This window comes from Protomyctophum parallelum, assembly GCF_964188405.1.
Source record: "Protomyctophum parallelum genome assembly, chromosome: 15".
NCBI lineage: Eukaryota > Metazoa > Chordata > Actinopteri > Myctophiformes > Myctophidae > Protomyctophum > Protomyctophum parallelum.
In genome coordinates this window covers 36,791,060-36,812,825 of record NC_139710.1, presented here as the reverse complement: position 1 = coordinate 36,812,825, position 21,766 = coordinate 36,791,060, and the positions used below count along the sequence as shown (strand labels likewise).

General features: G+C 46.3%; 1 protein-coding gene across 3 annotated transcripts in view; it reads left to right on the top strand.

Annotated features, from left to right (window-relative positions):
• The window catches only part of camsap1b (calmodulin regulated spectrin-associated protein 1b), a 42,339-nt gene that overhangs the window by 18,633 nt on the left and 1,940 nt on the right, over positions 1-21,766 (top strand). The window contains exons 5-17 of one of the 3 annotated variants that reach the window (XM_083784259.1): positions 1,271-1,351; positions 7,610-7,751; positions 8,801-8,940; positions 9,890-9,986; positions 11,115-11,238; positions 12,475-12,563; positions 13,390-13,474; positions 13,740-16,098; positions 16,808-16,944; positions 17,428-17,678; positions 18,620-18,722; positions 19,111-19,223; positions 20,862-20,980. In XM_083784259.1, coding sequence (XP_083640385.1) covers positions 1,271-1,351; positions 7,610-7,751; positions 8,801-8,940; positions 9,890-9,986; positions 11,115-11,238; positions 12,475-12,563; positions 13,390-13,474; positions 13,740-16,098; positions 16,808-16,944; positions 17,428-17,678; positions 18,620-18,722; positions 19,111-19,223; positions 20,862-20,980 — 3,840 coding nt within the window. Of the gene's footprint in view, positions 1-1,270; positions 1,352-1,953; positions 1,984-7,609; positions 7,752-8,800; positions 8,941-9,889; positions 9,987-11,114; positions 11,275-12,474; positions 12,564-13,389; positions 13,475-13,739; positions 16,099-16,807; positions 16,945-17,427; positions 17,679-18,619; positions 18,723-19,110; positions 19,224-20,861; positions 20,981-21,766 lie in introns of those variants that run through there. The other 2 variants (XM_083784258.1, XM_083784260.1) reach the window with 2 other exon arrangements.

Sequence of the window (21,766 nt, the reverse complement as noted above, 5' to 3'; positions counted from 1 at the left end):
AAATGGCCAAAATGTATACAGTATACAGGGCTGAAGTGGTTCATGTATGTTTTGTAATAATAATCCCAAACTACGAAGTAACTAGTAACTAAATTCTTCAAATAAATGTAGTGGCGTAAAAGTACAATATTGGAATTACTCAAGTGAAGTACAAATACCTCAAAATTGTACTTAAGTACAATACTTAAGTAAATGCACTTAGCTACTTTACACCAATGAAAGAAGCATGTCATGTGACCCGCGTGGCCTTTCCGACATGAGGCCTTATTCATACTCCCGGAAAAAGTGGATGATCCCAACGCGTCGCAGTGCGACACCTCATGAGCTTGTATGTCGACTATTTCCGCTGTGCGACACCCGTGAGCAACCAAGCATAGCTCGGGATTTAGCTGCTGCTGTTTGTACTCACTCAGCACCGTGCCACGTGAATAATGTCATGCACATCGATGTGGCCCACTTGTGTTCCCTGCTTGGGCATGGGCCAATTTGAACACACACACACACACACACACACACACACACACACAGGTCAGTAACACTCTCATATTGCATTTGCCCATCAGTGGACTGCAGGCTAACTGCTACAGCAGCTATAATCCTTCACTGAGATGTCTCACGTATTGGCAGTTCTTATGTGTGTGAGTCTCTCTCTTCTTGTACACTGTCCCCCAGAGTAATCTAGTAAGAGACTGGCGACACACTTTGAGCTCGCCGCAAAGCGGGGTGCTATGGCGGGCTATAGTTCCAAACATTGGAACTATCCCATTGAGATAGAATGGGCACTTCCGCATTCCATTGTTACAATGGGAGTCACCGCTAGCGTTGTCACTCTCATTACTAGATCACGCTGACGGACCCAGGTCATGTGACTCACAACATTGTTAAAGCATTCATGGATTGAAGTTGTAAAGTCACTGGGATTCCTTTCCACAGCAGCCTGTATGTCTTCTATGGAAGAATCTCTTATACTGAATATGGCCGATCCACAAGCTCACAGCACGTGTCATCATGAGCTTGTAGATCAGCTATTTGCAGTTATTCGTTGTTTTAAGTAGTCAAACCAGACATGGGGAAACAAGGCTCAATCTAGAAAAATGTAATGATAGCATCTACACATCACAGTCCTACATATTCATTCATTTGTTTAGGAAACGTTCATGCTGTTCTACAAATCACAGATTCGGACATTGTTGTTTTTATCTCCCCCATTTGTGCCAGGAAAAACAAATAAGTCTTCAATTTTTCTTTCTCCTCCTCCGTGTTTCCACAGGTGAACATGAAGATGCGTGACATCACAGAGCGGGAGCACAAGGTCAAGCAGCATCCTCTGGAGTCCCCTGGCCACCAGAAGGTAAACGCTCGCCGCTCGCCGCCTCTCCGCTGTGGCACCATTTGGTGCCAGAGGAGCCCAAAATGTGAACCCACATTCAGCCAGTATAGTTCCTTATTGCTGCTTCAGGACAAATTAACCCATTTAGGCCTGACCTCAAAATTTAAATCTTTATCTCTACATTTTTCAAAAATAGCAGATCTACAAGCTCGTAGCACGCCACTCGGTGGCGCTATGAGCTTGTAGATCTGCTATTTTTCAATGGCTAAATTATAACATAATGTTTAAAACACCAAAAGGGGTTCCCGCCCAAAATGGGTACAAAAATAAGAAGATATATATTGTATTCATCCCGGATAGTGTGTCACCACTTCATTCTTTCAGAAGGAACATCTGGCTGCAAGACAACAGTTGGGTCACACTTTTATAACGAATGTTCCTCACCAATTGTGTTATGACCTCTTCTCTCTCTCTCTCTATCACTTTTTCCTTAACCTGGAAGCAGACCCATTCCTCTTGTCTGTAGCCTCTATTGACCTGCTCCTTTTTTCCTTTTATCTGACCACCCACCCTTCCCCTCGCCCCCCCCCTCCCCTCTTTTATCCCTGCTATCTGGAAAGTCTCCCTCCAAATGGTATTGGAAGCTAGTACCTGTAAGTTGGATGCTATAGCCACCCCCCACGCCCTCTCGCACGCTTGGTTCTGTGTCGATGTGCGCACACTCATCCAATGCTCAAGCCTGAGTTATACTTAAGTTGCGTGTGGCGTGTGTGTGTGTGTGTGTGTGTGTGTGTGTGTGTGTGTCGCACCGGAAGTGGCTGATTTAACAAGCTTCTGGGCTTGTAGATCTGCTGTTTTTGATGCTACGGGTCATGACATCCAGTATAAACCAGGCGTCATTCTGTGCTGCTTGGGGGGTGGGGTGTCGGCGGATTCGTCTCACAATGCACCTCCAGGTTGTTGTGTGTTGACGGACTGAAAGATGTTCCCCTTTGTGTTCTTTACATTCTGTCCCTCACGCAGGTGTGTGTGTCTCAGTAAGACTTAGGGGAAATCCATGCTTCTTTCACACGCCTTTGCAATCCCATCCTTGGCACAGTCCCACCTCACTGATCTCCCCCACCGCCCCTCCTCTCTTTTTTCCTCCCTCCTCCGTCTCTCTCAAGTCTGATTTATACTTTGTTGTACAACGCTGTCGCATGCCGGAAATAGCCGGTCCGGAAGCAGCCGCGCGCCCAACGCTTGTGAATCGGCTATTTGTGGCGCTTGGCACCGCCTTACAAGGGGTTATAAATGAAGCATCACTCCCTTCCTTTGTGTCCACAAAGTTTTGTGTCTGACAGCATCTGTATATCTCTGCTTTGTGTGTGTGTGTGTGTGTGTGTGTGTGTGTGTGTGTGTGTGTGTGTGTGTGTCAGTATGAATGTCAGCCTGACGTGCACACGCTGACCCACTGCATGCTGGCGCCAGGGGAGCTCTCGGACGTGGTACGCGGTGCGGTCTCTTTCTCCAAAGCCAGGCCTCTGTAGACCATAGCCTGCTGTAGGCCTCACCTGTACTTAGACCCATTAAGGCTCATACATAGTCTGGATTTTCGGTGGTTAGGTGACCACCGAACTACAACATGACGTCACGAGCCGCGGTGAATAGCAAACCACCGCCCCAACCCTTCTCTCTGTTTTTACTCACCACCGAGAATCCAGACTATGAATAGGCCTTTACCCTGCTGTAGACTTGCGATACCCTCTAGATCTAGACTAGTTTGACGCTCTTAAGTCATAATGTCTTAGGTGTGTGTTGTGATTGGGTTTTTATTTAATGGCAACTGTGAATGCACAAATACGTAATTGCTGCTGCAATAACCAGTTTAATCGGTTAAACTGTTCATTTTAAAGCCGCGAAAGTAGAAGATCTACGTCGTATTATCGCGCTGTGTTTTCGAGCTTGTGGACCGGCTACTTTTGATGCTGTAGGATTACCGTAGCAGATATGAAGTCACAACATACTAAACGTTAAAATATGGAGATGGGAGGTTTCGATATATACTTTGTTGTTTGATGATGAATAGCAAATATAGGCGATTGAAGCATTGTAGCTTATTATAGGGTTGTAGGGTTTGCCACTGATATATATATATATATGTATGTATATAGGAGCAGAATTTGATCGGGCACCACAGTTGTCACCAATTATGCCTAGATTAGACTCACAAACATTTAGAGAGCTTGAAAAAAAGAAATCATTACAGAACCGATATAAAATCTTTTATCAGTCCTTCATATTGGGATAGTATGATTTCCAAGTCAGTGCGCTTAGGTTCGTTTGCGGCCGTTCTGTTTTTGTTAATATTGTTAATTTAAAGGGGAATTCCATGCTAGAAGGCTTTCTTACCTTTAGTTGAAGTTGTTACGTCCCCACCAAAGAGGTCCAGGTGTTATTTTGTGCAAAAGCTCCTTATTGGCTATTTCCCTTACCACAAGCCCTAAATGAATTGCATTGAATTGAATGGGAATTGAATGGGGCTATGGGGTGTTGTGCTAATTTTCTTATTTCCATCGCTCAAAATTATATATATTTTGTATATATCCTCTCTTCATAATGTAAATAATATCCCAAGCGGCACAGTTTACTTCTTATTTTGATGGAAATAAGCGAATTAGCACAACACCCCATAGCCCCATTCAATTCCCATTCCATTCAATGCAATTCATTGAGCGCTTATGATTGGGGAAATAGCCAATAAGGAGCTTTTGCACAAAAAAAAACACCTGGACCTTTTTGGTGGGGACGTAACAACTACAAAGAAAGGTAAGAAAGCCTTCTAGCATGGAATTCTCCTTTAAGGGACCCACTGAGTCTTCAATTGGACCTCTTCCTCACCTCACTGAAAACACTGAAAACAAAGTGGCCGAAGAAGGCTAAACCCACGTCTGTGTATCTCTGAATCTGTGTTTACAGTAGCAGCTAGATAATAAATGCTCCCGTCTAGAGAAACGTGGGTTTATTTTTCTCACAAAGCCCCCAAGGGTCTCATTTCCAAACTGTAATAAGTGTCTTTCTTGGCGCTGAAGCAGCTATAGCATTGGTGGAGCAAAGTACGCCTGCTTAGAGGCTTTTCTCCAGGTTATCACACAATGACTAATGGGCTCTATGCACACACACACCATTTTGGAAAGAACTTGGGACCCCTTCCCTACTTCCTTCAGGTGTTACCCGCTGATACTAATGAAGGCTCTGTTCCATTCTGGTCAAACAGAGTCAGTGTTAATGATACTAATGAAGGCTCTGTTCCATTCTGGTCAAACAGAGTCAGTGTTAATGATACTAATGAAGGCTCTGTTCCATTCTGGTCAAACAGAGTCAGTGTTAATGATACTAATGAAGGCTCTGTTCCATTCTGGTCAAACAGAGTCAGTGTTAATGATACTAATGAAGGCTCTGTTCCATTCTGGTCAAACAGAGTCCGGGTGCTGCTCACTGGAACCACTCTGCTACACCAGTGGGTCTCAACGTGTCCTTGAGTGCGTTCCAAATGGCCCCGTAAGTTATGGAGGTCCTTGAAATGTAAAGGTTTGAGAACCACTGCACACTAAATGGAACAGAGCCTTAATTAGTAATTGGTAACACCTGTGAAGGAAGTAGGGAAGCGAGGTTTATTAAATCAGGTTAGGAAACGAAGACCGTACGGTGGACTCCATGTTGCTCCCTGGAAGGAAAGAAACATACACAATTGAGACCAGGAAGTTGTACATGCACAAATCATAGATATATGGCACAAATGGCCCAGCAGATGGCGTGATCCCCTTATGGGAATTATAATACAAATTAAAAAAAACTTAGCGCTAACTATAGCCCATTAGTTTACCTGTTGCTAAAAGACGCTGGTGAGGGCTAGTTTGTCCTTCCTTTCACTGTAAATGAAGGCTGCTCCACATAAAAGGACTGTTCAGCCTTTCCTTTCCTTTAACTGCAGTGTTGGGACAAATGAGGGCAAGCTTTAACACCAGTAAAGGAGGGGGGGGGGGGGGGGGGATCATGAGGATCCACGCGGGAACACCTTGGGACCAATGTGGATCTTGGACTTCATGTGGAGAGCCTGTGATGTAATTCGCCTCTGATGTGGACTCCCAAAGTTTCAGCCTGATCAGAGCCCCATTTATATTCTATAATTATTTATAAATATACAATATTAAAGTGTGTGTGTGTGTGTGTGTGTGTGTGTGTGTGTGTGTGTGTGTGTGCACTCATCCACCCCACGTGCGTGCACTCATCCACCCCACGTGCAATATCCATAAGTGGGCCAGTGATTCCCTGGTGTCCCTCCCAGTTGTCCTGATGGCCTGGTTTGACTGGGCCCGCTCCACGGGCCAGTGACACAGCAACGCGTTCACACTGAGGCTCGATAAACCATTCTCTACTTTATGTTGTCCATGTCACTGCTCTGATATGACTGAGACCACCCGGCGCTCCCATCTCCACCCAGTCAAATTAGGCTCCAGGGTTTTCCCCAACGGTCTGACTAATATAATGGTGACGCTCTGACGCCTTGTCAGTTATATACGTCTCACGTAAAGAAATTCCCTTATCAGTCATCCATTCCACAATGAATCAGTCACAGAGACCAGGGGGAGAACCCTGGACTTAAAATTAGAGATGCTCCGATAATCGGCCACCGATTGGTGATCGGCCGTATCGGCCAAATATTCACTCCGATGGGTGTTCGGCAAATTGACCCTATCTGGAGAAATCTTTGTGACAGGCCTAAACACTCTGCCCTCCCCACACAGGAACAGGCCTAAACACTCTGCCCTCCCCACACAGGAACAGGCCTAAACACTCTGCCCTCCCCACACAGGAACAGGCCTAAACACTCTGCCCTCCCCACACAGGAACAGGCCTAAACACTCTGCCCTCCCCACACAGGAACAGGACTAAACACTCTGCCCTCCCCACACAGGAACAGGCCTAAACACTCTGCCCTCCCCACACAGCAACAGGCCTAAACACTCTGCCCTCCCCACACAGCAACAGGCCTAAACACTCTGCCCTCCCCACACAGGAACAGGCCTAAACACTCTGCCCTCCCCACACAGCAACAGGCCTAAACACTCTGCCCTCCCCACACAGCAACATCGCTATCGTCCCATCATGAGAGAAACTATCTGTGATAGCCCCAAAAAACCTGATCGGAGCATCCCTACTTAAAATGAGGAGAATGGAAACAGATCGATAGCAGACATGCCCCGACTAGCTTCACCTGTTTCTGTGTGTTGTTCACGTGGCATTAGTCATTACTTCTACACTTTACCACTGCATGGTACCAGCTCCACTCCACTATTCTCTCTCTTGGTACCACCTATACTTTGTTTTCCACTGCGGAAAGTAACTCCTCAATATAAATGCTCTCCCGTCCACCCTCCGTATAGAGCGCCAAAGTCCTGACGCCACTCGCTCATCCCCTGGTTCCAAGGGGTTCGCAGAAGTTTTTCTATGGAGAATAAAATTTTGCTCATCCTAAAATCGTCTCACATAAGCATTGTGATCCAAAAATAAACAAACTGTCTCTGCGATAGTGTCGGGGAGCTGTCTCTGTATCGTTTACGATAGTCGCTCCTATTTGATTGTCTGTTTCTAGCGAAAATTTAACTAATTCGGCAGCAGTAACGTAACGTATTAGTGTTTTCTCGCAGTCAGTTGATTGAAGCCGCCGGGATGATTTGTTTATTTTTTTTACAAACACTGTTCTTAAATTACACGAACCCTAGCAATATTGATGTCAGACTTCGGTGCTCTATAGCAGAGACGTGTTAAAAGAGCAATAGTGTCTGAAAACAAACTTATTTCCTATAGTCTAGCAAAACGTTTCTGCTAATAATTAGGGGAGAAATAGGCCATGCGCAGTTGCTCAATATCGATTCATTTCTAGTTAGAAATGTGCACAGTAATCGGGAGCTTCCATGCAGTCTGTCGTGATGCAGTGACACTTAGCGACCACTTGACTAACCAGTAGTTAGTCTCTGACTAACCAGTAGTTAGTCTCTGACTAACCAGTAGTCTGCAGTGTTTTCACGTCGCTGTTGGCATCGCCTCGGCTCGCTTGGAACCTCGACGGAGGTCATACAAAAATAGAGCCAGTACCATGCAGTTGAAAAAGCGCCATTGGTATGTTGCACTCTTGGTGGAAACGTAACGCACTTGTTTTGCCGCTGTTGGTGGTGTTTGTTTTTGTCCTGGCTTTAATGCTTAATTAAGCCTCCCCCTCTCCCCCCCGGTGGTCAGGTGCGTTATCGCAGGGAACACGCGTCCGGCCGCCAGCTGCCTTTCTTCCCTCTGCTGGAGGAGCTGATGAGGGACGTGTGTGATGGCGCCGCCCTGCTGGCCGTGGTCCACTACTACTGTCCTGATCTCATGAAGCTGGAAGGTACTACAGAGAACACCACACACACGCACGCGCACACACACACACACACACACACACACACACACACACACACACACACACACACACACACACACACACACACACACACACACACACACACCTGTACTGTAGTACAGAGGTTCCCAAACTTTTTTGGCCCAGGTACTCCTTTTGGGGGTACAATCTTTTCCAAGTAAAATGTGTCCTTGCGACACCCATAAGCATATACTGTAGTTTAATTACAACCTTAAATGTAGATGCCATTGGAACTACCGTATTTGTATTATAACTTTTCAATCAAATTCACAACACATTTTCGCAACTATTATTGAAGATCCTATCTTAGAATAGATGTAGACCTATTTGGAAAAAAGAATAAAAATCCAAAATGTTGATAGATTCTCATCTGAACCCAAACACTGAAATTGCTGTAAAAAACATTAGTGTTCATATCATAAGCCTATCACATTCTTCCGAATAGCTAAATGATGCGTCGCTAAATTCGATTCTGCTCAAATTCAACACATTTTGTCTCAATTTCACGAGGGGTTGAGTTATGGGTTTCCGGGGTCAGTTACCAGTCACATTCAGAGATGATGTCCTCATCTAATCATGAGATTGTGTCCTCATCAAGCCTCTTCCCTGTTGTGTTGAATTTGATACCCGAGTGCGATCCTATTCTGGTCAGCTGCTGCTGGCTACACAGCTCCTACAGTACGTTCAGATCTGTGACATTTGTAGCCATGAGGTCATTGTTGTACTGAGCTGAGCTCAGTACAACAACTTTCTCAGTCGCCATTTGTTTTTTAATATACATTTTATTTCAACATCAAAGGGTATGCAAAGTGGAATTCATGCTCGGAAGCATCGTCCTTAAGCCGTAATGGATATTTCATAAAAGCAAATACTAAAGCCTCAATCTGTGAATTCAACTGGTTATAACTGGCATAATTCTAAAAGAATCATAATTTGTACATTGCAGATTAAGAGTTGGCCTAACAAAGCTTTTCAGTCAGAGATACAGTATATATTTGTGCTTGTCTGCTCAGATATCTGCCTGAAGGAGGTGCCCTCCATCGCCGACAGCCTGTACAACATCCAACTGCTCAAGGAGTTTGCCAGCGAGTATCTGAACAAGAGCTTCTACCTGCGGACAGAAGACGTGCTCTATTCGCCCCTGGTGCTCAAGGTAGACTCTTTTATATGAATACTGGACAACTCACCCCTGGTGTTTGGCTGTTTGTATTATTTTTGGAAAAATATAAAAAGATACTCCTATGGAAAGGCTATATTATTTTACTTATATTGACCCTATAAACAATTTAGTATAATTTAGTATATGTAAGGATTTTCCCACAGATAATCCCCAACTTCTGTGAACTGACTTCACTGTAGTAGCTTTTCATAAATTATATTTGTTGCTGTCTGCTGTCGTGAAAGTTTATAGTTGGAGAACCCTTTTATATCATGCTTTCTACAGGTGCACAAATGGTTCAAATTTGGTTCTCTATTTGCACAATCTCTGAGGTAAACCACAGCTGTGATCTGTAAATGTCATGTCCTACCTGGGATTGGAACCTGAGTCTGCCACGTTGAGGAGACCAAACATACGTATACTGCTTTAATTTACCAGCCAATCGGTGTCCTACTACCAACACTAGGGCATTCACTTCTAGTCATTTTTACTAGTTTACTAGTCGACTACCGTAGTTGTTTAACTACCTATTATGTAAAAGAAAAAAAATGTGTACACATTGGTGACTATAACTATAATCTACCTGATCTTGTAGAAAATCGGGAAAAATTAAAAAATATAAACTTTTTTTTTCTTATTATCAACTAGTCAGTAGTACCAACAAGGTCGACTAGTGGATTTACTAGTCGACTAGTAAACTATTCGACTAGTTGCTTAATGCCCTAACCAACACCACAGTCTAAATCTAAAAATCTCAATCAAACCACTGCAGATGTGCTAGTTATGCTATCAACATGCCGTACCATATTTTGGTTAAAAATAATGTTTTCTTCATTCAAATGAGCTCTGGAATGCAGCTTTGAACACTTGAGGACTTCACAGTGTATTATGGCGGACACCTTAAACGCTCTACACTGTTGCCTGTGCTCTCTTCTTCTCGCAGCACAATGTGATGGTGTTCATCGCGGAGCTCTTCTGGTGGTTTGAGATCGTCAAGCCAGAGTTCGTCCAGCCCAGAGACCCCCAGGAGTTCAAAGATGGTACGTACGGTCGTACGCCAGAGAGCTTTGCTGTGCTCATATCACAGATGTACGTACGCCAGAGAGCTTTGCTGTGCTCATATCACAGATGTACGTACGCCAGAGAGCTTTGCTGTGCTCATATCACAGATGTACGTACGCCAGAGAGCTTTGCTGTGCTCATATCACAGATGTACGTACGCCAGAGAGCTTTGCTGTGCTCATATCACAGATGTACGTACGCCAGAGAGCTTTGCTGTGCTCATATCACAGATGTACGTACGCCAGAGAGCTTTGCTGTGCTCATATCACAGATGTACGTACGCCAGAGAGCTTTGCTGTGCTCATATCACAGATGTACGTACGCCAGAGAGCTTTGCTGTGCTCATATCACAGATGTACGTACGCCAGAGAGCTTTGCTGTGCTCATATCACAGATGTACATACGCCAGAGAGCTTTGCTGTGCTCATATCACAGATGTACGTACGCCAGAGAGCTTTGCTGTGCTCATATCACAGATGTACGTACGCCAGAGAGCTTTGCTGTGCTCATATCACAGATGTACGTACGCCAGAGAGCTTTGCTGTGCTCATAATCACTGAAGGACATATTTTTGAACATCCAATAGTGGTTGCCTTACCTTTCAAATAAGCAAAAGTAAAAAAGGACAAAACAAGAAATTGTGATGTTTCCACATGAGCTATGTACCAGACGAATACATTGTTTTTATATGTTGTATAAATTGGTGCATGAACATGAACATTGTGATGTTTCCACATGAGCTATGTACCAGACGAATACATTGTTTTTATATGTTGTATAAATTGAAGCATGAACATGAACTCTTCCTTTGTATTTGTTATAAAATGTGGCGTTTTGACCGAAACGGGTATTTCATCCTCTAATGATGCTTTTTAATTTCAAATTTAATTTGTTTATTTGGACAGGACAATGCATATTAATGGACGTCACATGGACGTAAATACACCGGATATAGCACAGTTGCTAATTTTCATCCGCAGTCCTCACGGAAAACACAAAATGCTGCTCAGTGCTATTCAAAGTCACCCCCCCCCCCCCCACACACACACACACACACACACAGTTTTTCCCCCTCTTGACCGACGACACTGCTTCCATCCTCCCAGCCCGAGCTATGGCACAGTGCAAGAGTGGCCGTCCATCGGTGCCCATCTCCAACGCCACCAAGCGCAGTTTCCTGGCCAGCCCCGGCTCCACCGAGGCGCAGGCCAGCCCAGAAGTCTGCAACAGGTATTTCCTGCACCCTGAAGACTCTGCTGACCCTCTGTAAGTCTCATTCTGCTTCTCATTCAGTCGCATCATGCTCTCCCGTTCTCTGTTTTTAAATGGTGCAAATCACTTCCTTAAGTGACTATGTGTGTGGGTAACTGGCTGGCTGGGTATGTGTGAGCACGAAAACAGCATGGTTGCTGACACGGAGTTGCACCACTTACTTCACACGGTGTGGTTTTACCTGTTTGCTGCTCCGCCCCCCGTGCACAAGCTACCAGGAATGGATCTTTCACTTGCCTTGAGCAGGGCTGGGTGATATTATGACTTAAGTTATAATCAATATAAAGATTATTTTAAACTTTAGCCTCGATTATGATTAATGGACTTGGAGGGGATCAAATAGCAGATATATAAGCTCAAAGAAATTGTACACGTCTTAACACAGGTTTACGTTGTTAATCAGACTTGGTGATTAAAAAACATGTTGATTCGTTGACACTCACTCACTCACTCACTCACTCACTCACACACTCACACAGACACACACACACACCTGTGTGTGTAATATAAAAAAATCACAACCGTGTGAAGTGAGGGGCGCTCTTATCATCATGCATCATCTCATTCTCAACCAATGGCAATCTCCCACCCAGTCACCCCGGCCAATTACAATTTGCGTCCTCGCTTTTGTCTTCAACGTTTCATTTCATATTTATTTATTTCATTTCAGTTATGGTTTTACATGATTTATATTAATTTGACCTTGTACATATTCCATAAAAGAAAAGGAACAGGAAGAAGATAAATCTTTGTGTTTACACACTTTTGTCTTCAATTTTGCGGCGGTGGCTCAGGGGTAGAGTGGCTGGATGTTAACCGCAAAGGTTGCCAGTTCAAACCCGGGCTCCCCCAGAGTCAGTGTCGAAGTGTCCTTGAGCAAGACTCTGAACCCCTAATTGCTCCCGATGTGCAGGTTACTTGGTGCCTTGCATGGTTTCTGCCGCCATCGGTGTATGAATGGGTGAATGTATGTAAAGCGCCTTGGATTAAGGCGCTATATAAAGGCACCATTTTCCATTTTGATCAAGCTTATGCAATTTTAATCTATTAGGCCAGGTCCGGTCTACATTATTGACTGTGCTGTTTGTGTCGCCAATTCTTTCATGCGTACCTCATCGCTGCTCATTCCATTCTCAATCCGGTTGAATGTACATACGGTGTGAGATATTAAATGTGATCTTTTGTGATTTTCAGTAAAGGGGGTCCGACCTTCAGCCCGTCCCATCCTCTCCTACCTTTGAGACAGAGGCAACAGAAGCAGCAAGGGGAAGACGCCGGGGCTGGTAAAGATATTAAACATTACAGCTGTATTAGTTGTATATCTAATGTTCTCTTAAACATTACCGCTGTATTAGTTGTTGTATTTCTAATGTTCTCTTAATGCGATGCTTACACCACAAAATGACTCGCTTCATGCAGCTTTGAATTCACACAGAGATCATTATTATATTTTTCCCAGGAGTTTTGATTTATTGATTGAATAAGAATAGTTTATTAGACAGAATGTATAAACTGCAACAGAGTACAGTCAAACCCTCAGTCCAAAAGGGATAGCACCAAAAAAAGAGTCCTTGCAGTCTTGTTTCCATTTAGGCCCTATGCAATCAATTCATATACATGACTTGAACAATAATAACAACATTCAATGTCATCACAGGTAAATATTAAAACGTTTTTTTTTTTTAATTCAAAATTCAAAGCATGGTAGCATGGTCGCTTTGGAATTTCAAGGTTCCCGGTTCTATCCCTGGCTTTTCCTGGGTTAGTGTGGATCTGAGCAAGGCACTGAACCTCTGACTGCTCCCAATGAATGAACAAAGCTGGTGCTTTGTATGGTTTCCTCTGTGTGAATGAAATGTAAAGAGCTTTGGATAAAGACGCTATAAACTGTAAATGCACCATTGAGATAGTGTTCATTTGAGCCTATTCTTTAGATAATCTTAACACGTTTGCTAAAATAAGGATTCAGTCTAAATCAAAGTTTTATTCAAATGTTAATATTAAAAGATTTTCTGTATTTGAGCCGTCTGCTTAGTAGCTGATGTGTTTTGTGTGCTAGGCCTGAGAAACCGCTCCAACTCCTTGACTCAGATGTGTTTTGTGTGCTAGGCCTGAGAAACCGCTCCAACTCCTTGACTCAGATGGAAGGACAGACCAGAGGCTCTGTCGTTGCCTGGCCGGAGAAGAGGCAGAGGTAACCTTGATCTATTACATTCTATTTAAGATGGGGTATAATTATGTGTTTAACCACGTTCAACCTGGCGTCCCTATTTGGGCACGAAATGAGCAGGTCTGCAACCTCCCTTTTGCTATATTCGTCATGCGACAAAGTATGTAGGGCTCAAGTGAACAGCCCCTAGTTGTCGTCATGAGTTTAAGTCCAACACTGGTGTTCTTGTGAAAGCTCTACTATATTCTGAGTTAATGTATGTTGTGTTTTCCATGCTTCCTCCCTCCAGACCGATGTCTACACTGAACCCCTACATGTTCCCCTCGGCCACGGACAGCGATGCCGACAGCATCAGCCTGGCCCGCTCCATCAGCAAAGACAGCCTGGCCTCCAACGTGGTCAACGTCACCCCCAAGCACCAGGCCCCTCCCCCCGGCCACCTGCCTCCGCAGGCACGGAGAATCAACGGCCACGGCCTGCTGGCCGTCGGCGCCGAGGCCGAGGAGGACGAGACCCTGGCGGCTGTTATGAGAACCGACGCTCCAGCCTTTCCCGAGCGGGGGGGCGGCGGTGTACAAGCAGCAGCCACGCCCGAACCCACCGCCGAGGCTGAGCCCGCCACGGACGGCTTTTACCTAGAACCACTGATGCCTGCCGTGCTGAAGCCGGCCAAAGAGAAGTCTGTATGTCTGAACAAGGAGGAGGAGAGCGGCGAGGTCCCCCACTCTGCGGGGAGAGGCTCCCTACGCCGAGGAGACGGTCCCGCCGCAGCCGTCCGGAGGAAAGCCCTGCCCGCCGGCCTCAACAGGACCTTCAGTCCCTCCTCCGGCGAGGAGCCGGACCCGCCGACCGACCCTCCCCACGACCAGGCGGCCTGCAGCGTGGACCCCTCCTCCAGGGAGCCGGCCGGGGGCTTCTACCTGCACTCTGACTCTGAGGAGCAGAGGCCTGGGCAGGTCCCGGAGCCGGAGCTGGAGGAGGTGGACGAGGAGGACGAGGAGGAGGACGATCTGGACGAGGCGCTGACCACCAAGGACCCCAACTGGATCAGGAAAACGTTTGACGCGGAAGAGGAGGAATCGGCCAAGCTCCAGGAGGACATGAACGTCAAGGAGCACGTGGACAAGGACAAGGACCTGAACGGGGGCAGCGGGCGCTCCAGCCCGTGCCTCAGCACGCACTCCCAGGCCAGCGGCAGCGTGCGCATGACCTCCTTCGCCGAGCGCAAGGCGCACCAGCAGCGATTCGGCAGCAACCACGACCTGCGCTCCAGCGCCTCCAGCTCCCAGAGGACCACTCCGGACGGGTCGGAGTGCGGCGTGCCGCTGGCCGCCTCCTCCTGGAGGCTGAGGCGGGACCAGAGCCCGTCCTCGCCGCTCGCCGCCGGCGGGTCCAACAACGTGCTGGCCTCGGAGCTCGTCCAGCTCCACATGCAGCTGGAGGAGAAGCGGCGGGCCATCGAGCACCAGAAGAAGAAGATGGAGGCGCTGTCGGCCAGACAGAGGCAGAAGCTGGGGAAGGCCGCCTTCCTGCACATCGTCAAGAAGGGCTGCGGCAAGACCGACACGCTGCCCAACGCCCTCAAGGGCGACACGCTGCCTAAACCCCTCAAAAGCGACACGCAGCCCAGCCCCCTAAAAAGCGACACGCTGCCCAACGCCCTCAAGTCAGACTTTTCAAAAGACCAGCTCAGCGGCGAGAAAGGTACCGCCTCCAAGGACGATGTGTGCGTCGACGCCCTGCGGGGCGGCAGAGAGGCAGAGGTGGCCGCCACGCTGCCCGGCGGCGGCTTGGACACGGAAAAGAAGGGCGGCGGAGGAAGCTTCTATCTGGAGGAAGAGCTGGACCTGAACGAGTGCAACCGCTCCATCGAGCTGCTGAACGAGGCCATCGGCAGCATCCAGCAGCAGATGATGCAGCTGTCGTTCCAGCAGGAGATGCTGATGAAGCAGAATGTACAGTCGCCCCCTGGTGGTGCCGCCGGCCCGCCACCTCCCTCCGCCACCGACAAGGCCGTCGGTGACGCTAAAGTGCGCGCGCCGGTCCAGTTCATGGAGTCCATCTCCACCGCCGGCTCCGTTCCAGCCAGGAAGCCCCCGAAGCTCTCCTCGACCCGAGGCTCCAGATCCAAACCCTCCGAGCTGAAGATAGCCAAGGAGCAGAGTCGGCAGGGCTCCAGGGGCGGCACCCCCACGCAGAGCGGGGACACCTTGCCTCAGCCGAGGCACTTCCATGGGGGCCGGTCCCCCAGGGCCGAGCAGCCCGACGCCCCCAGCCCCAGGACCCCCACCGCAGCAGAGACAATCGGCGTGCAGCCGCCCGGCTCCGGCCACCTCCGGAGCGCCACATTCCGGCTTCAGGACGAAGCCAACCTGCGCCTGCCGACCAGAGTGGACCCGTCGACCGTGGCCGCTGGAGAAGTGTCCTTTGACGAGTGCCTGTCCAGTACCGTGAGGGAGACGGAGCTCAACTCCTCGGACGGCTCGGGGAAGGAGAACGCGCCCTCGGAGGAGCTGCAGCGCAGCAAAGCCCCGCTGATCGAAGTGGATCTCTCCGAGCTGAGGGCCGACGAGGAGTTGGATGATGGCGGTGGCGGCACCGAGGGAGGGGAGGGAGAGGAGAAGTCTGGCATTGGCTTTTTCTTCAAGGTACGGTCTCTGAAAGTGGCGGTACTGTTGGATAGAATGTCCAGGGTGTTCAGAGAAAGCACTAAAGCAGTTGTGGTTCATTCTGAGAAACGGCCCAATACTCTTTGAACCTCTCCTCTCTAGCACAGAGTTCTCAACGTTTTTGGCTGGGGACCCCCGTGGCCATGATGTCTCGCGACCCCAAAAAGTAATCGTTGTTAGAATTAACGTTCTAACAACAATTATTATTTTTGTAATGTGATTTTTACAATCCAAAAATCTAAAAGTTTGAACGCTCCTTTCCAACGACTTTAGGCAACATTGATTATGGTAGATGTTTCATATAGTTAATTACATTACATTAATTAATTACAGCCTTTTCCTGTTCTGTTCAGTCATTCCCTTAACCCATTTTGGGGCGGGAACCCCTTTTGGTGTTAGCATTATGTTGTGCTTTAGCTATTGAAAAATAGCAGATCTACAAGCTCGTAGGTCTGCTATTTTTGAAAAATCTAAGAACCACTGACATGGATGAAGAAGACATTTTTAGAATCTGATCTCAGGTAAAAATGGGTTAATTGACTCCTAATGTCCAACTCTCCTCTCCTCTCCTCTCCTCTCCTCTCCTCTCCTCTCCTCTCCTCTCCTCTCCTCTCCTCTCCTCTCCTCTCCTCTCCTCTCCTCTCCTCTCCTCTCCTCTCCTCTCCTCTCCTCTCCTCTCTGACTGCAGGATGAGCAGAAGGCGGAGGACGAGCTGGCGAAGAAGAGAGCAGCCTTCCTGCTGAAGCAGCAGAAGAAGGCCGAGGAGGCTCGGCTGCGCAAACAGCAGCTGGAGGTGGAGTCGGAGCTCAAACGCGACGAAGCCAGGTGACCGTTTATACCTCATGTGACCTCACACGCATTCCCATTCCAGGTTTCCGAGGCTGAGATTTGGTGTTTGTGTGTGTGTGTGTGTGTGTGTGTGTGTGTGTGTGTGTGTGTGTGTGTGTGTGTGTGTGTCCCTTCGGTCATTGCTCAGGTGCTGAATGGAGGCAAACATTTTGTCTCTTATGTCGGGTGGAGACCTTGGGCTGTATTTTGCGTGTCTTAAGTATCAGGTCTTATTACTTAACTTAACTTAAGACCTGGAGGCGTGGTCAATGCTCTTTGGCCACTCAGAATAGCCAAATGACATTGATCATGCCTCCAGGTCTTAAGTTAAGTAATAAGACCTGGTACTTAAGACACGCAAAATACAGCCCATAATGTCCAACATTTTTACTTTTCTCGATTCGAATTCAGAAATAGCTAAAGTTGCAGATGATCAAGCTCAACACGCGTGTTATTTCTTTTGCCCCTTTGGTTGGCCAGACGCAAGGCAGAGGAGGACCGCCTGCGCAAGGAGGAGGAGAAGACGAGGAGGGAGCTCATCAAGCAGGAGTACCTGCGACGGAAGCAGCAGGAGATCCTGGAGGAGCAGGGCCTCCTGTTGGCCAAGCCCAAGACCCCCAAGGCTCCCATGCCCAAGACCCCCAAGCCCAGGCAGAAACACAGGCCCAAGGCCGTCTTCAACAGAGAGGAGTCGTCCAGCGACAGTTTCTCCAAGTGCCCTTCTTCCACGCGTAAGTCGCGCTCCCTCCCGGTAGCTTTTAGAGCGAATAGACCAGTGTTTCGCCCCAAACGCTGGGTCAGGACACGCACACGGATAGAGCGTGTGTGTAGTGTGTACACACACACACACGCCCCATCCCATGTGACGTGATTTTGGCACTACCATTGATCGCATCCTGAACGCAAGGAGGAAGTTACACACTAGCTAACTCACACACATACACACAGACACACACACACTCGCACTCGAACACACTCACAAACACGATGGATCCCTCATCTGTCCTAAAACAGGAGCCTATTCAATTACTACTTATATTAGAATACATTTATTTATAATTTTTTTGTCATTTGTTTGAGAAGAAGTACTGTTTATATGTCTGATATCACTGAAATCTAAAATAAAAGGCTTGAGCGAGAATTCTGATTGAAAAACACTATAAAAATAGGTATTTTCTCAGCCTTTTGATTCCAAACAGGCTATTTTTCTGAAACCAAGTTCTATATAATGGACTACTTCAGCAAACTGACTCACTTCTGTGGGTTATGCACACATGTGCAATTTGTCCTGGTGCATTTACCATTCAACTTAGTACTTGCTGCCCTCTAGTGGTCAAAAACTGCATGTTTGCAGCTTCCATTTTTTTGCCATCATCATCATTACTAAATTCACCGATCGCTGTCTGTCTGTCCACGTCCGGGTCACCAGTGAAATGCATGTTGGGACGGACACAGATTAATACTGGGACACACTTTTCCGAATAACACTTTTCCGCGTAACAGACCCACACGGGGAAAACAACTCGGACCCTGATACTACTAGCTACTCTTGCGTCAGTCGACAGAAGGTCAACGCGTGTGATCTATTACATTGCAATACCCACGTTATTCATATATTCAGAACGTGTAAGGACTAGTTGTAATAATGAAGTGTCCTCCTGCTCCCATATAGCGGACAGCCTGAGCACGGCCCAGTCAGGCTCCAGTCTGTCCCTGGCCTCCGCTACCACCAACGAAGCTGACAGCGTCAACTCGGGAGGGACCGGCTCCCAGCGGTAAGCTGGCTCCTTCTGCTACAAACCTGCTTTTAACCCAAACATTTTCATTTTAAGGACCCCAAATATATATATTTTTTAATTATTTATTTAGGGACATCCACAATCACACTGAAGGACCCCCAAGATTATCATCTCAAAATATTTTGTTCCATAAGCAAAGATCTTTTTAGTTAAAAATGTTCTCTTTGCACAAATAAATGATGTTTTCCTGGTGGGTTAAATTCCACCCATTATTATGAATTATTGTTCTAGTTATGTTTTCATATGTATTGTAATGTTTATATTTCTATAATCATGTGTGTTGCAGCTGTGACTCGGTAGAGTCCTTCCTAGTTATGTTTTCATATGTATTGTAATGTTTATATTTCTATAATCTGTGTTGCAGCTGTGACTCGGTAGAGTCCTTCCCCGGCAGCCGTAACACCAGCCGCACGGTGGAGAGAGACTGGGACAACGGCTCCACGGCGTCTTCCATCACCTCCATGGCGGAATACACCGGTCAGTGCACCAAGGAAACCCTTCCCAAAATAGTTCTCTGGGCGGTCAGTGCACCAAGGAAACCCTTCCCAAAATAGTTCTCTGGGCGGTCAGTGCACCAAGGAAACCCTTCCTAAAATAGTTCTCTGGGCGGTCAGTGCACCAAGGAAACCCTTCCTAAAATAGTTCTCTGGGCGGTCAGTGCACCAAGGAAACCCTTCCTAAAATAGTTCTCTGGGCGGTCAGTGCACCAAGGAAACCCTTCCTAAAATAGTTCTCTGGGCGGTCAGTGCACCAAGGAAACCCTTCCTAAAATAGTTCTCTGGGCGGTCAGTGCACCAAGGAAACCCTTCCTAAAATAGTTCTCTGGGCGGTCAGTGCACCAAGGAAACCCTTCCTAACCCATTTAGGCCTGACCTCGAAATTTAAAAAAGTTTCTTCTAAATCCTCCAGTTTTCTGAAATAAATATTTTCACAATTTTTCAAAAATAGCAGACCTACAAGCTCGTAGCGATCTGCTATTTTTCAATAGCTAAATTTATAACATAATGTTTAAAACACCAAAAGGGGTTCCCGCCCAAAATGGGTTTTAAAATGGTTATCTGGGCGGCCGTGGCTCAGGGGTAGAGTGGCCGGATGGTAACCGCAAGGTTGCAAATTTTTTGGGTCATTTCATCGTCTACCCAGGCTTATGTGAACACCTCAGTTTTTAAGTTGTTAGATTCAGTATTTAGATATTTGATATTCATGTTAGCTGCCCCTCCCCCCTTTCTATACAAACTCCATTTTAACCATGATGGATTCATTGAAAATACCCATCCTTTTTTTTTGGTGACTGATATTGTCCTTCTAATATAAGTGAGAGGGAGCCGTGTTTTTTTTAATAATTTTTTTCATTTATTTTTAATACATTTTATAGTCCGGAAATTACGGTAATTGTTTTGGAAAAGAACCTCCTAGGAGGAAGACGGAAAAATCTAAAATAATTATTAAAAGTGAATGAAAACGGTAAATGAAAGAAAACATGAATTGATGTGCCTCTCTCATCAATTCTGTCACCCACTAGGGTGACAGAATTGATGCACAAAAAAAAGACGAGACGAAGGCACGACTCTTGTATAGGACAGTAAAAAGACACAATAAAGTGGCTAATGCATTGGCAAAAGTTTAAATACACCACTCTTTTTTTTGTGCTAAATACTGAATCGAGCAACTTAAAAACTGTCCAAGGTGTTCACACAAGCCTGAGTAGACAATCTTTATTTTTTATGTGAAATAACTTTAATAAATAACAAATTTACTTTTTTTTGGGTGAATGTTTTCTGAAAATGTTTTTTAACAATAATTAAAAAGCAAATGTAGCAAACAAAAAATAAGGGGACCCATAACGATAAACAATGTGTCTGCATCCCACAAATCCCGACCTACTGTTTGGGTCTGAACTGATTTTATTTGGTCCCAAGCTGTTCAAGAGGTTTACACTGTGTCTGAACTGATTTTCTTTAGCGTCCAAGCTGTTCAAGAGGTTTACACTGTGTCTGAACTGATTTTCTTTAGGTTCCAAGCTGTTCAAGAGGTTTACACTGTGTCTGAACTGATTTTCTTTAGCGTCCAAGCTGTTCAAGAGGTTTACACCGTGTCTGAACTGATTTTATTTAGGTCCCAAGCTGTTCAAGGAACCAAGCGCCAAGTCCAACAAGCCAATCATCCACAACGCCATCGCACACTGCTGCCTGGCGGGAAAGGTCAACGAGCCGCAGAAGAACCAGATCCTAGAGGTCAGAGCCCACACTAGGACTGAACATTTCTCACTCACATTCAATATATAATCTATATAAATATCCCAGATCAGTGGTTCTCAAACCATTTACAATTCATGAATTTAGCAGGCGCTCTCAATCCAGAGCAATTTACAGTAACCAAGAACAACACACGGTAATACATCAAATGCATATAAAATAGTCCTCTAGGATCATAAGTAAACCAAAACCTATCATCAGTCTAACGGTAGAATATCCGTACATTGAAACTATAAATACTATAGGATGCCAGGTCATCTGTCTACATAACATGCCATCTAAATTAAATCGTTAGCCTTTGCGTGGCCTTTGCCTTTGCAAGGTCGTCAAGGCTAGGGCAAGTGCTACAGGGGTACGGGCTAAGACGGAGTCTGAAGAGACCAGTCTTCAGACTTTTGATGTCAAGGACCCCCGGGCCCTTATCAATATGTATTTTGGACCCAGACCCCCATCTACAAATGTTTAGTGCCAGGGACCTCCATCTAAAAATGTTTAGTGCCAGGGACCCCCAGATGACAAGATTTATGTAATGATGTTATCTTTCAAATGTTTTCATAGCACATGGATAAGCTCGCACGCAGATCTACTATTTTTGAATAGCCAACGTGTGACTGTGTGTGTGTGTGTGTGTGACTGTGACTGTGTGTGTGTGTGTGTTAAGGCTGTACCCTAGCCCTGTTTTTAGGACTCAAACTTTGGCAGGAATTTTCGAGCGAACGTCCGAACCATTTGGTTAATTGGTTCTAATGAATTAGTTTCTCAGAG